Below are 17802 nucleotides of genomic sequence, written 5' to 3' on the forward strand. Positions count from 1 at the left end.
CAAAGGGAGGCGAGAGGCGCGCCCCGCGTCGCTCTTTTCAGAGCGGCTCGCTGAGTGACAGCAGACGCTCCCAAAACCCATCCGCCAATGCCTCCTCATCATCCTCCTCCGCCTTCGCCGCTGTGTTGCTGTTCCCTCCTCTCAGCATCTTGAGCCCTTACTCCTGCTGCTGCTGCACCGTGTCAAATCGTCGAGTGTGCGGGGAATGATTTTTAAAAGTTGCACGGGGCCAAGTGGTCGTGCAGGGGGCCCCCATCGATTGAAGTGGCAGCAAGGGGCTGAAGATTTGTCACTCGATGTTTTTATTTTATTTTATTTCCCGGAACGACTGTCTGGCTGTCTGGCATGCACGAGGGATGATCGGCGTAAGGCACTACCTGCACTGGAGGCACAAGTTGCGTCGCAGGAGAATAATCCCGTCGTGTTTGTCCCCTACATTGCTGTGGTATTGATCATTGTTATGCTTGTTAGCCGAGGAAAGCCTCGCCGAGTCTCATGACTCTTTTTTTTCAAGAGGGTCCTGCCAAGTTTTTCTTTTGCAGTAGAGGACGTGAAGACGTCAGCCACCAACTCAGCGTCCAGCCGGCTTCGTGCGTCGCGTTGAAATCACGCCCCCCTCACCCCCTCACCCCCCTCCCCCTCACCCCCCCTCACCCTCACCCCCCTCCCCCTCACCCCCCCCCTCACCCCCCCTCCCCCTTACCCCTCCTCCCTAATCTCTCCACTCCTCCCGCCATCACCCCTCACCTCTCCCCCCTCCCCCTAACCCCCCCTCACCCCTCCCGCCCTCACCCCTCCCCCTCACCCCTCCCCCCTCACCCCTCACCCCTCCCCCTTACTCTCCCCCCTCCCCCCTAACCCACCTCCATCTGCGCTGGATACGCCACCATACTCTCTAATAAAACAAGTTTTGGTCGCTGGCTGGCTGCCTGGCTGCCTGGCTGGAGTGAGAGCCAAGTCCAAAGGGCTTCACGTCCTTGGCTCTCCTCCCCTTCTCGCCGCGCGCCTTGGACCGCCCCCGGTGGCCAAAGCGACGAGTTGGGGCTCCCCCCCTTTGGCAATGAGAGACGTTTTCAACAACAGTGAATAATAACAACAAACTTGATTCTAGATTTGAAGCTTTCGTGACTGCAAGGTTTCATATTCTTAGGTTTTTTCGGTAAAGTCACGTAGGTAAAACATCAAAATTAATATAAGTAAAATAAAATAAAAATCACGACGTTTCGGAGGCAACACAAGCCTCCGTCTTCAGGTGGAACCGTCACAGCCACGACAGCTGTATCATTTACTTGATACAGCTGTCATTTACTTGATACAGCTGTCGTGGCTGTGACGGTTCCACCTGAAGACGGAGGCTTGTGTTGCCTCCGAAACGTCGTGATTTTTATTTTATTTTACTTTTATTAATTTTAATGTTTTACCTACGTGACTTTACCGAAAAAACCTAAGAATATGAAACAAACTTGATCATAGGGGTTTCCACTTTTTTTCCGACAACAAACAAGCCTACGTGTTAAACTGTTAAGATTGTAAACACCAAACATCTTAACACCTGTTGTGTTGCCAGGAAAAAGGGGAAAACCCTATTATCATATTTTGGTACTGGCAAAGGAGGTCCCATGATGTAAACAACTTATTTAAAACGCGGTTTCAATCAATTTAGTTTTCATTAAAACGTATACTCTTTGGTTCTTTCGGTAAAGTCGCGTAGGTAGAAGTAACGTTTTCACCTGAAGACGAGCGCTTGTGTTGCGCCCGAAACGTCGTGATTTATTTCATTTTATTTCTACCTACGTGACTTTACCAAAAGAACCAAAGAGTATGGATCCCTGCAGTCACGAAAGCTTCAAATCAAGATTCATGAAAATGCTTTCATTTACGTTCCACGCTTTATTTTTATGTAATCATAGCGCTAACGCAATATTGCAAAGAGCTACTCCTACGCAGCTGCAGTGGCTGCATTTTGCGAAGACGGAGGGCGCCTGCAGCGTTAAATGTTCGAGACCGTGAGGGTAACGACGCTGTGATTCGGGCAAGAGGAGCCGCGATGTAGAAGAGCCTCTCGGTGCGACCGTGAAGAGACGAACAAAATATTGGGGCCCCACCTGACCGATCGCCGCACCCCCTGAGCTGATAACGTCGTTACTACGCCACTGGTAACGTCAAGTTCAAGTTTCAAGTTCAAGTTCATGTATTAGGTATAGCCCTGTGAGCCATTCGGCTCTTGAATCGGGTGCAACCGCAACAAACAAAAACATGAACAAGAAAACTTCTTAAAGTGACTATGTGACTATGCGCAAACAGAAAATCCAAGAAAAGACAGCAAAATATTGCAGAAAAAGCACCGTACACCAACGCTGTGTGCAAAAATCCCAGTGGGATGCAAGTCAAACAACAACAACCACAAGACTAAGGCCATCAGTCTAACTCCGTACTACAACAAACAAACGTCGTTACTACGCCAGGGGGTGGGTGGTCAGCACCACGCCCGGCCGCCTTTGTCTCCCTAGTGGCGATTTTTGCACATCGCATCAGGTACTCATTTGAGGCTTAGTATACCTAGGAGAGGCACAGGACCGGTTCAGATAATCGTCACTGGTGTTGGCCGTGAGCGGGAATCGAACTCTGGTTGCCGGGTTCGTAGCGCAGCACGCTACCGCTCCACTACCGCTCCCCATATACTCGACACACACACACGGACACACACACGGGCACACACACGGGCACACACACATACACATCGGCACACACACACACACACACGGGCACACACACACACGGGCACACACACACACACGGGCACACACACACACACGGGCACACACACACACACGGGCACACACACACACACGGGCACACACACATATCGGCACGGGCACACACACGGGCACACACACACACGGGCACACACACGGGCACACACACACACACGCAGACACACACGGGCACACACACAGACACACACACACGGGCACACACACGGACACACACACACGGGCACACACACACACGGGCACAGACACACACACGGGCACACACACGGACACACACACACAGAGGCAGGCCACTGGCACGACGGCTTTTGTCTGAAGCGGCGGTAGCCCGTGACGCATGCTCAGTTGACGCATTCCCATGCAGCCGAATTAAAGCGCCCGCCGAGGCGCGCGCTAGAACAGAGACGTGGCGCTGCTGCTGCTGCTGCACGGTGCTGCGGTGCTGCTGGGCACGTAAGCTTCACACGTGTGTGTGTGTGTCTCTTTGTGTGTGCGTGTGTGTGTGTCTGTGTGTGTGTGCCCGTGTGTGTGTGATGTGTGTGTCTGTGTGCCCGTGTGTGTGTCTGTGTGTGTGTGCCCGTGTGTGCATGTGTGTGTGCCCGTGTGTGCGTGTGTGTGCCCGTGTGTGTGTGTGTGCCCGTGTTTGTGTCTGTGTGTGTGTGTGCCCGTGTGTGTGTGCGTGTGTGTGTGCCCGTGTGTGTGCGCGTGTGTGTCAGTTGTTGGGGAGCGGTGGTGCAGCGGTTAGCGCGCTGCGCTATTAATTCGGCGGCCCGAGTTTGATTCTCGCTCACGGTCAACACCGATGACGATTATCCAAACTGGTCTTGGGCCTCCTCTAGGTCGACTCAGCCTTAAATGAGTAGTTGATGCGGTCTGTAGTAAACATCGTCACTGGGGAGACAAAGGCGGCCGGGCGCGGTGTTGGCCACCCACCCCTTGCGTGCCGTTCCGGCCTCCATAGGTGCTCGCTATACGGGGGATCGTTGTCTTTGTGTCAGTTGTCGACTCAGCCTCAAATGAGCTCCTGGTGCCTTGTGTAAACATTGTCGCTGGGGAGACAAAGGCGGTCGGGTGTGGTTATGGACACACCACCCACTCGTGTGCAGTGCCAGCCTCCATAGGTGCTCGCTGACAGCACTTGCCCCAAAGAGTTCGTTGAGACTACACGGGGAGATCTTTGTCTTTACTAGGCGGAGTGGTGGCGCAGTGGTGAGCGCACTGCACGGCGCAACGAAGCCCTACGACCCGAGTTAATTTTCCCGGCTAACATCCGTGGCGAGTGAACTGCGATCATACTTGACCCACACGGTAGTGTCGGGGGAGGCCTTCATCCAACGGTGGATTAACTTAGGACTGTAAATGATTATCGCAATTCTTACGATTTTATAGCAGAATAACAACGTGGGACAGGGGACGTGCTCTTCGTACTATATCTACTGTTTAACATGAGCGTCGTTCGGGCACTTATAGTTTGCAAATGTTCTTACACAGCCACCTGGTGTGATACATCGTCTCATTAAAATGTGAATAATGAATGGGCATGTGAGCATAGTATGGTAACTGTGCATGGGTCAGCAACCAGGCCAGTTGTATCATTGGAAGCTCAGTTTTACCTTTAGATGCGAGTTTTATCATGGAAAGTCTAGTTTTACCATAGGAAGTCCAGTTTTACCATGGGAGCCCAGTTTTACCATGAATGTTGTGAACGTTAAAACTGAACTCCCATGGTAAAACTGGACTGCCATGGTACGAGTGGATTTCTCCCGGATGTGGTGAATTACAACGGCGTGGATGAGTTGAGACGCAGTGGCTCCCTGTTCAAACGAGCAATGGAACAGCGCTCTTTACTGTCAACAACCAACCCCAAGCCAGCGGTGGAAACTCCACATTCCTATAGAGGGGGGGGCAGTCCATCCATGGGGTTAGGTTTAATTGTATTAGGTTCACTTTCTTATACGCGAGGCTTTAATCCAGCAGTGGCTTGATCATGGCTGACGATGGCGTGTTCAACTCCTTGGCTGCTGCTCTGTCGTTCCATCGACGTCGTTGTCCATCAGACCAACTTAGAGCGGCGGTTCTCGTCCGGAGAGGTGGGAAGCACGTGGCAATGTGACGCGATTCATACATCCGTGAAATTATATCGTACGAATCTTGCCAAACATAAAATAACTACGATAACATTTAAATCCACACGGTACCCGCCGGGGAGAGGGCGACAAACTGAACACGAAAATAAAGTTCTCAAGAAATGAGCAGTTCAGTGTAGAGGTCTGCACTTGAGACGAAACGTCGATTTTCTGAGGTCCTGCCGAGGTTTCGCCCCCCCAACGGCAGCCGAGACCTCCTCTGTACGCAGGCGGTTCGGGCATCGTTCTGCGCAGATCGCCCTCGGCCCTTCCGACCGCCACGGAGGAAGAGTCAACAGGCGATTTTACGATCCTGCGCACAGGCAACAGGCAGCGAAACGACTCGTCAACAACACCGCGGCCTTCATAGGAACAAAAACACATCACACGGGTCGACAATCTGCGACTCCTGAGTCGCATGCGGTGGCTCTTTAAGGACCGCTGGCTTCGTTACGTTATTCATTCCTAGACCGCCGTCTCGTATTCACCACACAGTCCATTGCGGATTTTTTTTTTTCATATTTTAGGTGTTTTGTTTTGTTACCGAATTCCGCCCAAAAATTCCTCTTCTTATTCTTTCGGTTGCCGTCCCCTGCGCTATGAAACAGAGTCATTGTCCAAAGCGTCGCCGGTCATATAAATGTACATATTTATTTATCCTATCATATATATTTACATACTTATTTATTCTATTAAGGCCGCAGCGTTATCGACGAATCTGATGGAGGAGTCTCGGCTGGGGAGCAGTCCTCGTCAGCTCAGCAGCTGCTGGAATCGCTCGCCGCCGCGGCTTCTACGCTGAGACGAAATGTCCCGTGGTGATGGTGGTGGAGATGATCGTGGTGGTGGTAGTCAGACTCTCGATCGTCAGCCCCATCCAGCGACGTTTCGTGCCCGAGACCCAGCTAAGGTTTCTGAACAATGCTACCGCCTATCTGTCAACCCCTTATTACAGACCAATTCATACCGTATTGGTCACCACGTGCCCTTAAAAATCTCAACGTTCATCCTACAAAGTCCCATCGCAAGGGAGAAACACAAACGAATAGATACAAAATAATTACCCCTATTGAATCGCCTATACGCCGTATGGACCTAAAAACTCAATTTCACTGCACAAGAATACGGAGTAAGCCGTATCGGTTAATAACCATGCGACCGATGTAATTAAATATGGGTATAAGGTGCAGACGAAGTGTGGGGCAAGCCGCGACTTGCGCGGTTTGTATTTTGGCTATTTGCATCGCTTCGTGTTTGTTGAACACGTCAGCCAGCAGCTGCCAATAACGCACGCGGGCAACACGCAATGATCGAACACACCGTGTTTACACTGCGTCGTCTCGTACACACAGAGGCGACCGTGACTCAACGACTACTGCACATCATACCGGTGGTCTCTTAGGAATCGAACATTTGTCTCGAATACAATGCAGTTATGAAATAGAAAGAAAAGGCGAGAAGCTACATTTTAGACTGGGGCAAATGTTGTTGACGAGCGCTTATGAATGCTGGAACGGCGCGCGAGGGGGTGGGTGGCCAGCACCACAGCGCACACGCACTGAATGTCAACACTGCAGAGGCGTTCGCTGTTGCCCTGCTGTATAACCCTCTGATGTGTTTGTCGTGGTTGCACCGCGTGTTGTTAGTTGCTGAAGAAGCTTGCACCACGTGGAGCAATAACGTCGGACATCAGACCGAGCTGAGCACGTGGTGGCGCAGCGCTGCGCCGAGTGTCAATGCTTGCTGCGCAACCTCAGAGCACCGATGTCTTCTGCAGCGAATCTTGGCTGGCACAGCATCGCCAAGGGTGGCATCGTCATCCCTCGCCCACCCGTGGGCCCGAGAGAGCGGCCACAGCGTGGCACCCCCAGGGACCCCGTCGCGCTCTCCCTGCCACCCATCGGGAACCGCGGGGACCCCGGGCCCTGCACCCCAAGGAGAGGGGACCCAACTTCCTTTCGGGACCAGCAGCAGCAGCAGCAGCCGCACCGCGCCACGCCTCGCCGTCTCCTCGCCCTGCAGCCGAAGCAGACGCTGCGGCATTCGTGGCCAGGGTTTGTCAGGGGACCCCAAGGGATGGGACATCGGGGATCCCTCCTCCTTGGGGGTCGGAGTGAGGGTAGACTTTGTCAGCCTAGGCCCCCCCCCGCGGGCGAGAAGGGGGGCACAGCAGAGGGGGGCGCTCTCCCGGGTGCTGAAGGAGACCCGGCGGCTCCGTTCTCCCTGTGCCTCACCCCGGAGGCGATCGGGGTCCTGCAGAAGAGGAGGCTCGCCCAGGGGCTGCGGCTGGGAGGAGTGGACGAGGAGGGAGAGAAGAAGCGACGAGGGCAGGCGGGGAGGGGGCGAGGCGTGGGCCACGTGGCGAGCGGAGAACTGGTCCAAGGTGAAGCTGCTGCTGCTGCTGTTGATAACGCGGACACAGACACACAGGGATGGAGATGAACACATGACCACAGCGAGGCACACATACACAGCGACACAAATGCACAGAGGGTTACGGGCACCGAGGAAACGAACATTCACAGGCTGTTGTGTATTGCTTGGGGCAAGTGCTGTTAGCGAGCTCCTATTAAGGCCGGGATGGGTGGCCAACGCCACGTCCGGCCGCCTTTGTCTCCCCAGTTCTGATGTTTACACACTGCACCAGGAACGGTATTCATGTATGGCTGAGTCGACCTGGGGGAGGCTCATGTCCAGGTACTAGATGAATTTGTGCATCGCGGGTCTGTGAGAGATAGTAATGTCTGTGCGGAGGTGACGCCTTCATCCAGCAGTGGATAAATCGCGGATGTTGACGACGACGACGACGACGATGATGATGATGTGTGTGTTGTCACAGGATTGGGAGGCGAGATCTTCAGCGAGACGGAGGTGCCGAAGGGACTTCTCAGGATTTCCCTGCTCAACGACAGACACCGCTACGACGACGTGGAGTACGAGGACGATGATGACGACCGTGGTGGTGGTGGTGTGAAGTCAGCCAGCACTCTGCACGTGGACGCAGGGGTTCGTGACAAGTGCGTGACGTGGCTGCGAGGGCTGGAGGAGGCAAGGGGAGGTCACAGTCTGCCTCACCTCATTCTCTAGACATCGTCAACATCTTTATCAGAGTCTTCACTTCGACTGGAGGAATCCGATGAGCTATGAAGCTCTTTTTTCACAGACGTTCAGTAGATGCGGTCGGCAAGTTACATCATCATCAGCATCGTCACGTTGCCATGAGATAATCAGGAGCATAATCGTTGAATTCACATGAATCATAGTCATGTTTAATACACATTTGCATGTTGTGCATTATGAAAGGTCTATCACCATCATCGCTATCAACATCCACGTAATTTAATTCATATCCTCACAATCACGGATGGCTCACGTGATCATTATGAGTTAATCATTGACATCGCCATTCAATTCACATCATCATCACATTAAATTCACATTATCAGGACGCATATTGGATCGTGGTGGCTATGTACGTCGCCTGTAATCCAGCGCTGTGGGGGCAGCAGCGAGGGTTAGCAGTGCCGGACCAAGCTGGTGCGGGGCCTGTTGCATATGTTATAAAGGGGCCCTAAATTAAATAAAAACACAGAAATATTAAAACAATTTTTTTACTTACGTAGTAAAGTAATTGTATTTTTTCATTTGCTATACAGCCAGATAATACGACACATTGCTAACCTTAAACACCCAGTCCTTCATAAAAGTTGAAGGCGGTATAGTACTATAGTAATAGAGCAAGTGCAGAATCACTGAACCGGAATTGATAGCTTGAAATCATTTAGCGCGGGGCCCTTGAAAGTGCGGGGCCCGTATCTACTACATGTGTAGCTACTACACGTGTAGTAGCTACTACTTGTGTAGCTACTACTTGTGTAGCTACAATATGTGTAGTAGCTACTACTACATGTGTAGCTACTTTTGCTACGAGGATAATCCGGCACTGAGGGTTGGTGAATCACCACTCGTGGGAGTCGCCACACTCCCTTCCGTGGACGTCGAGGAGGAGCCGTATACCCCGGCTCGCCAGGAGAAGGCGGGACAGCAAAAAATGTGGACTCCACCTGTCCCGTCTCTGTGGGATCGAGTGTTTCTCCCTCCACGGGTGGGTTTTCTCCGGGCCACTCCGGTTTCCTTTCACATGGTAAGCACTTAACACATTCCTCCTGCGGAGGGAGCTGGTAGGAACGTTTGGTTGCTCGGTCAATGGCCAGGGTCAACGGCGGCGTGGTGTATTCCGCAAATATGCCCGACTGTGAGGGCGGGCACAAGCCGGCGTGAGTAGGTTAAACGTTGAGTTTTATAAGGGCACCCACGGGGTGACCAACCCCTCCCCACCCAGCCCCACCCCTCCCACCCCCACCTAGCCCCACATTCCTCACCCAGCCCCTCCCCACCCTCCCCACCCAGCCCCTCCCCACCCTCCCCACCCAGCCCCACCCTCCCCACCCAGCCCCTCCCCACCCTCCCCATCCAGCCCCACCCTCCCCACCTAGCCACTCCCCACCCTCCCCTCTCCACCCAGCCCCACCCCTCCCATTTTTGGATGCACGACGGACGGACACAATAATCATCTGTGGGCTGGTGGAACCAGTGTGTTCCTACCAGTATTAATTGGCAATCCATACAGCATCTACTGCTGCCTTGGATTGGTTGTAGGACCCTTAACGTTCAACTCTGCCATCTATCCATAATACAGCTTTTTGGGTTAGATCGTGAGGTCATCGTTGGAGGCCATCGATGAATTCACACGATCATCGTCGTCGTGTGTAAATCACGCGATCATCAGACATCATCCGCTTGATCATAATGCAACCTGAACCATTATCACAAGCAAGGCACGCTCATGATCATTGCTATTTAACCACCACCACCACCATCATCATCGTCGTCATCATCTATGCACTTATACTCTTTGGTTCTTTCGGTAAAGTCACGTAGGTATAAAATAAAATAAAATCTATGCAGTAAACATGACAAACTTAATCGCCATAGAGCACCCTCTCCATCACAAGCCATCATTCTGTAGCGCAGTGGTTCTTAACCTTGACTGCAGCCTTGCACCCCTTTGGTTCCCAATCCTTAAAACAAATGTACACTTTTAATAAACACGTCGGGTTTGATTAAATAAAGTAAGTTGTAACGTATGTGGCCGTGCTTAATTTGTGTGTTGCGATGATTTACCTTCGAAACATATCTGGCCACGTCTCGCACCCCCAGAAAGGGCATCTCGCAGCCCCAGGGGATGCAGCGTGCAGCCCCAGGTTAAGAACTCACTGGTGTAGTTTGTTGTTCATTAATTGCGTTGTGGACCGCTGTTATATTATGATGAGATTGTACAGAAATAAGCCGAGGCAGTCCTCCCCCCCCTCTACTTTCAAATGGAGTGTTATTGTTTTGAGTGTGTGTGTGTCGAGCCAATGTGTGCGCGCGCGTGTCATTTGTAAATACGTTCGAACATTTCATAATAAAACAAAACGAATGAAAGCAACGGACGAAGCCCAAAGTGTGACGGTGTCGTTGTATTATTGTTATTGTAGTAATACGAGGGGACATGCCCGTGACTTTACACACAGTGGGTGGGGGGGGTATGGGGAGGTTATGGAGTTGGGAGGAGCGTTGGGATAGACGTGTGTGTGTGTCTCGATTTAAAGCTTTCGTGACTGCAGGGATTCATCTTCTTGGTTCTTTCGGTAAAGTCACGTAGAAGGGAAGTTATAAAATAATAAAAATAAAACATAATAAAATAATTCTCACGACGTTTCGGCCACAACGCAAGCAGCCGTCCTCAGGTGAAAACCAGGTCTGTCGAGGCGACATCGTCTGAATGAAACAGCACCATGCTTGGAGCATATATTTAAGCTGGGTTGGAAGGAGGGGGGGGAAAGGGCGCCTTGACAAAAGCCTTTTCCCCCCTTCCAACCCAGCTTAAATATATGCTCCAAGCATGGTGCTGTTTCATTCAGACGATGTCGCCTCGACAGACCTGGTTTTCACCTGAGGACGGCTGCTTGCGTTGTGGCCGAAACGTCGTGAGAATTATTTTATTATGTTTTATTTTTATTATTTATTACTTCCCTTCTACGTGACTTTACCGAAAGAACCAAGAAGGTGTGTGTGTGTGTTTGTGTGCTGTGTGGTTGATTGTTGGTGGGAGAAGTGGCGTTGTAACGACGTTATCAGCTCAGGAGGTGCGGCGATCGGTCAGGTGGGGCCCCAATATGTTGTTCGTCTCTTCACGGTCGCACCTGGAGGCTCTTCTACATCGCGGCTCCTCTTTCCCGAATCACAGCGTCGTTACCCTCACGGTCTCGAACATTTAACGCTGCAGGCGCCCTCCGTCTTGGCAAAATGCAGCCACTGCAGCTGCGTAGGAGTAACTCTTTGCAATATTGCGTTAGCGCTATGATTACATAAAAATAAAGCGTGGAACGTAAATAAAAGCATTTTCATCAAAATATATTTAATTCTAGATTTGAAGTTTTCGTGACTGCAAGGATCCATACTCTTTGGTTTTTCGGCGAAGTCACGTAGGTAAAAAATAAAATAAAAATGAAAACAACTAAATAAAATCACGACGTTTCGGGCGCAACACAAGCGTCCGTCCTCAGGTGGGGACAAACACAGCGAAACAACAATCGCTGAAGTATGCCTAAGAGATAGCTGTGACAAGGGATTATATATGTACGCGATCTAACCCAGAAAAAACCTCTAATTGATGATATTGGTCGCGAAAGCCTACGTGTTAAACCAAAATACACAAACTTCATTTCATTTGGATCACATGTACAACAGTTGTTGTGACGTCGCCTCTTACCGACAGACGGACGGAGAGATGGGCAAGAGAGACAAAGGAACAGGCAGAGAGACAGACGAACAGGCAGACGAACAGACAGACGAACACGCAGAGAGACAGACAAACAGGCAGACGAACAGACAGACGAACAGGCAGAGAGACAGACAAACAGGCAGACGAACAGGCAGAGAGACAGACAAACAGGCAGACGAACAGACAGACGAACAGGCAGAGAGACAGACAAACAGGCAGAGAGACAGATGAACAGACAGACAAACAGGCAGAGAGACAGAAAAACAGTCAGACAAACAGACAGACGAACAGGCAGAGAGACAGACGAACAGGCAGAGAGACAGACGAACAGGCAGACGAACAGACAGACGAACAGGCAGAGAGACAGACAAACAGGCAGTCGAACAGGCAGAGAGACAGACAAACAGGCAGACGAACAGACAGACGAACAGGCAGAGAGACAGACAAACAGGCAGAGAGACAGACGAACAAACAGACGAACAGGCAGAGAGACAGACAAACAGTCAGACGAACAGACAGACGAACAGGCAGAGAGACAGACGAACAGGCAGAGAGACAGACGAACAGGCAGACGAACAGGCAGAGAGATAGACAAACAGGCAGACGAACAGACAGACGAACAGGCAGAGAGACAGACAAACAGGCAGAGAGACAGACGAACAGGCAGATGGAGACATTGGCATAGATTTGACGGCTCGCTCCGGGTGCTGCATCAACTCGTGACGCTTTCCATACAGGGCCGCGCGTCACCGCTAGAGGGCGCGTGGAAGCTGTGAGTGCACAGTGTGGATGTTGATGGTGGTTTAACACGTGCTCGGCTTTCGCAAGCAATATCATCCATAATCGAGGTTTTTTTGGGGTTAGATCGCATAAAGGTATAAATGTGTCGCTAAAATCGGCCACCATGCGACACAGCCAACTAGTAAGGGTTATCATGTAAACAGAATGTGGCCAATTCGTCACTAGTACAGCACTAACCGGTGTGTTGGAGAGCCAAGCCACAACATTTGCAATCTGAGTACGACGTTTCGCCAGTAATTACAACTAGCTTCATCAGAAAAACCCCCTCTATTATAGATGATTATGATGATCAATATGCAACTGCCGATGATGAGAATGCTGGTGATACTGTTGACGACGACGATGATGATGATGCCACTGATCATGGTGGCGTCTGCTTCTGCATCTGTTAAGAAATGCTAGATATATAACATCACGATTGTGCTATATTAATTCTAGATTTGAAGCTTTCGTGACTGCATGAATCCACACTCTTTGGTTCTTTCGGCAAAGTCACGTGGGTAGAAAAATAATCGATCACGACGTTTCGATCGCAACACAAGCAACCGTCCAGGGGCGGTTTCTTCATTAGGGCGATTGGGCGACGCACCACCAATGTGTGAAAGGGACTTTTTCAATCACATTAACAATCTCATTCAACCACAGAGCTATGCTAGCTGTTACTGTGCCTCTGGATATAGTCCAATCAGCGTCATGTCACGTTCTGTGGAGTACCGCCTTTTTTTGGGCGATTTCACTCCGGCTGAGAATCGCCCCGAGTGGTCCCATAGACTTACATTCAAAGATGTTTTTTTCGAACGGGGGCGCTGCAATGCATTCTCTATGGCTTCCGGGAGGGCTCGCACTAACGTGCTTACGTCATCATACGTAAGCAAACTTATTTGTCGCCACCTAGTGGAATCTTTAATAAAAGAAACTGAGTGGATTGTAATAATAGTGAGTTTAAAAACAAACAAGATGTATTGTAAGAGTCACTTTATTTTTCATTAATATTAAAGAAGTGAAGTTGCCTTTACATGCTTAAGCTGTTAATTTATCCATTGCATGGGTGCACCTTATCCTTATCAATCATCCAGACATTTGCCCCCCCTGAGAGATTTTGCAGGAGCCGCCACTGCAACCGTCATCAGATGTGACAACCACAGCAAGAAAAACCATCGTGCGCAGTTGCGCGGCCGCCTTTGTCTCCCCAGTGCCGATGTATTCGCGCAGCACCAGGTTACGCACCGGTTCAGACATGGCTCTGAAGCGGTCCTGGGCGTTTATTTGCGAGTTACCCGGATAACCACTTCACTGGACCGCACGAGAATGTATTCCCCTGCAGTAGGCATCAGGGACGCGTCTCATACTCACACCACCCAGCCAGCCACCCAATCCTGATCACTGCTCTCAAGATTGAACACAAACCCCTTTGACAAAGCCTTTCTCGACTCGGAGTCTCGCTCATTCCGGTCCGTTGTCTCTGCGGTCCGTCTACGTTCAACCACCACCACCACCACCACCGCACTGCAGGTCAAAACACACACACACTCACTTCTGTTCACGTTCATTCAACCACCACCACCACCACCACCGCACTGCAGGTCAAAACACACACACACTTCTGTTCACGTTCATTCAACCACCACCACCGCACTGCAGGTCAACACACTCACTCACTTCTGTTCACGTTCATTCAACCACCACCACCACCGCACTGCAGGTCAACACACACACTCACTTCTGTTCACGTTCATTCAACCACCACCACCACCGCACTGCAGGTCAACACACACTCACTTCTGTTCACGTTCATTCAACCACCACCACCACCGCACTGCAGGTCAACACACACACTCACTTCTGTTCACGTTCATTCAACCACCACCACCACCGCACTGCAGGTCAACACACACACTCACTTCTGTTCACGTTCATTCAACCACCACCACCGCACTGCAGGTCAACACAATCACTCACTTCTGTTCACGTTCATTCAACCACCACCACCACCACCACCACCGCAGGTCAACACACTCACTCACTTCTGTTCACGTTCATTCAACCACCACCACCACCACCGCAGGTCAACACACTCACTCACTTCTGTTCACGTTCATTCAACCACCACCACCACCACCACCACCACCGCACTGCAGGTCAACACACTCACTCACTTCTGTTCACGTTCATTCAACCACCACCACCACCACCGCACTGCAGGTCAACACACACACTCACTTGTGTTCACGTTCATTCAACCACCACCACCGCACTGCAAGTCAACACACTCACTTACTTCTGTTCACGTTCATTCAACCACCACCACCACCGCAGGTCAACACACTCACTCACTTCTGTTCACGTTCATTCAACCACCACCACCACCACCGCACTGCAGGTCAACACACACACTCACTTGTGTTCACGTTCATTCAACCACCACCACCACCACCACCGCAGGTCAACACACTCACTCACTTCTGTTCACGTTCATTCAACCACCACCACCACCGCACTGCAGGTCAACACACACACTCACTTCTGTTCACGTTCATTCACTAGTATTGCTCGGAGTTCCCTCCCCATCGTCTCTCTACCCTCCCCCCTCACCTCCCCCCCCTCCCCCCACGTTCTTACAACCTTGCACAACCTTGCTGGATTCGATAAACCGTATCGACTGCTACCTATCACAGCACAAACGGTGCCGTTTGTTGCCGACCGCTTGGCGTTTTTTTGGGGGGAGGGGCGGGGGAGGGGTAGGGACAACCGCCATGGATTGACTCGGGCGCCCGTCAAAGCATCTGCTCGGAAATTCAATTCCAATGTCAGCCCCTCAGTCACCGTAGAACGACATTAGAATTGACAGCAGTCAGTCACGTGGGGATTTACGCGGATTAGATTTGTGTAGAACGAGTGGAGCGGTGGCGCGGCGGTTAGCGCACTGCACTACGACCCTAGCGCCCTGGTGATCGATTCCCGGCTACGGCGAACATCGCTGAGGTGAACGACGTTTCCCACTTGACCAACTCGCACTGACCGGTGCGGTGAAGTATGGCCAATCAGTTTCAAAGACAATGCCGTACATCATCACATCGCGTTTTGTTTACATGTTCGCTACAAGTAGCGCGTGCGGTTAACGCAGACGTCATTCCTTGCAAAATGTTTCTATTCGGTGTTGGAAGAATCTTAACAACTCCTATGTTATTGATAATTGTTTTTTTACCCTTCTATCTGGCAACAAAACGGACACCTTTTTACAAGGAGTCATGTTTGCATAGACCGCAATACCTGCAGTCATAATGCAAACAAAATACATAACTCTGATAATGTGCACTGTCCTTGACGTTGATTGGTCCACACCCGAGACACCTTTCCTTAGAGCCTAGTCTCACATGGGTTGGACCAGATGACGCCAAAAGGCGCACAACTCAAAGACAATGCACCATCAGAGTATGAGAGCTCGGGGTAAGCATTTACACCATGGGAACCTCATTTGCCAGTAAAAATATGATAATTGGTTTTTTACCCTTCTATCTATTAAGTCGACACATGACCGGAGTTTTGCTTATATGTACACTGTTACCCATGATGCTCCACTGGAACTCATAATGCACGTGTGCTTTATTCATTTTTTTTTTACGCTGAATGGTGCCCAGTAGTTTATGTGGAGTTGCTTTTGCCAAGAGCATCTGGCAATCCAGCGGAATGTGTTTCACGAGCCTGGCCCTGCTGGATGAGATCCTAGTATGTCGAAAACGGTGCCGAATTGGCTCGCTTCAACATAAAACATCACCTGGTAATATTGCTCTGCAATATTATCAAGCAGCAACGAGCTGAGAGACGGATGCATACATATACGCATTTAAATGTGGAGGCACAGAATGGAGTGCTGCTGTTAGCGTTGTGCTTTAGCAGCATCCACTGATGGAAAACGGAGCCGCATCTGTGCCTCATACATTCGTACCGTACCTACAATCAGCACAATTGGCTACGTACGGTGCGAAAGAAGCTCAACATACGCTACACACATACTGCCCATAGACACACACTGCCCATAGACTCAACACTGCACCTCCGATGAACGCGGTTGGCTACGTACGGTGCGAAAGAAATTCAACATTCGTACAACGCACGCACGTACATGCATGCCTACCCTCCCTCGTTCATCGGAGCCAGCATCCCACGCATACACGATTTCTCCATAATGTCAATTACATTTTCAGCTTCTCGCTTCACCATTGGATGAAGGCCTCCCACCCTCCCCCCCCCCCCAACTGGGTTATTTGACCATACTTCACCACACTGATGGGCGCGTGTTGGTGGTAGCGGAGGCAGGTGGTGGGGGGGGGACGAGACCCGTTCAGGCTATGATTCGCCACTGATGTTCGCCGTGGCCGGGATCTCAACCTCAGGTCGCTGGGTTCGTTTCACATTACGCTAACCACTGCGCCACCATTCCACCAGTCCCAACAACAACAAGAATCAATTATAATCAGCGGTCACATACACGGGTTACATTTTTTTTTATCAATTGCTCATTCATTTTGGCCAAGGTTTTGGGGGTGCCACCAAAACCAAGCCACAACAAAAGTGTGGGGGGGGGGAGGGGAGGGCGGTTGGGGCGGGGTGTCCCTTTAATGACCAGCCTCCTCCTCCTGCTGCTGCTGCTGCTCCTCTTACAAGGTGGCTTTGGAAACTGCAGCATTTTCGCTCTCCATCAATTGCCAGTTTCCATGGAAACGCTGATATTGTGACTTCATCCGGCTGTACCACGTTGCGTTGCGACGGGGTGAGGAGGAGGGTGGGGGCGAGGAGCCTTGGGTAAGGTGACGACAATTTGGAGAAAACGAATGCGCACGTTGGTTAGTACAGGCCAGCACAGCAACGGATGGGCCTGGGAATACACAAAAATGAAACGAACTGTGTCTTGTATTATTTTATTTTATAGGTAAATGCACAACGTGGAATTGGAGGTCGTTGCACCAATTACTTTGCGTAAATATTGTGGCAACCGCGGTTCCTTTTGTTGTTGTTGGTGTCGGTGTGCGTGATGGATTGAAACATTATAACAGCTTGGGGGGGGGGGGGGGTGGGGGGGGGTGCTGCGAGAAAAGAGTTAAAAGGGGAGAGAGAGAGAGAGAAAATGAAATAACCCGCGGATGAATGAATGGGCTTGTGCGCGTGTGCGTCACCGCTGTGGGGCTGACGTCATCGCTTGCCTCGGGGATCTATTCCACAATTACAATATTGAGGCTGGGGGGGGGGGGAAGGGAATAAATAAAATAAAATG

General features: G+C 50.9%; 1 protein-coding gene across 1 annotated transcript; it reads left to right on the forward strand.

Annotated features, from left to right (window-relative positions):
• The first annotated feature begins 3082 nt into the window (after positions 1-3082).
• Positions 3083-9291, forward strand: LOC144947840 (uncharacterized). Its single transcript, XM_078877194.1, has 3 exons — positions 3083-3227; positions 6547-7283; positions 7740-9291. Exons 2-3 carry the CDS (start codon positions 6665-6667, stop codon positions 7985-7987), a joined length of 867 nt encoding a protein of 288 aa, XP_078733320.1. The 5' UTR covers positions 3083-3227; positions 6547-6664; the 3' UTR covers positions 7988-9291.
• The last annotated feature ends 8511 nt before the right edge of the window (positions 9292-17802 follow it).

Source organism: Lampetra fluviatilis, chromosome 47 (assembly GCF_964198595.1).
Source record: "Lampetra fluviatilis chromosome 47, kcLamFluv1.1, whole genome shotgun sequence".
Lineage (NCBI taxonomy): Eukaryota > Metazoa > Chordata > Hyperoartia > Petromyzontiformes > Petromyzontidae > Lampetra > Lampetra fluviatilis.

Bases quoted from the DNA above. Each gene is read 5' to 3' on its own strand.
- LOC144947840 (XM_078877194.1), top strand. From the start codon at position 6,665: ATGTCTTCTGCAGCGAATCTTGGCTGGCACAGCATCGCCAAGGGTGGC. The intron at 7,284-7,739 runs GTGAAGCTGCTG...GTGTTGTCACAG, and splicing joins GAGCGGAGAACTGGTCCAAG to GATTGGGAGGCGAGATCTTC.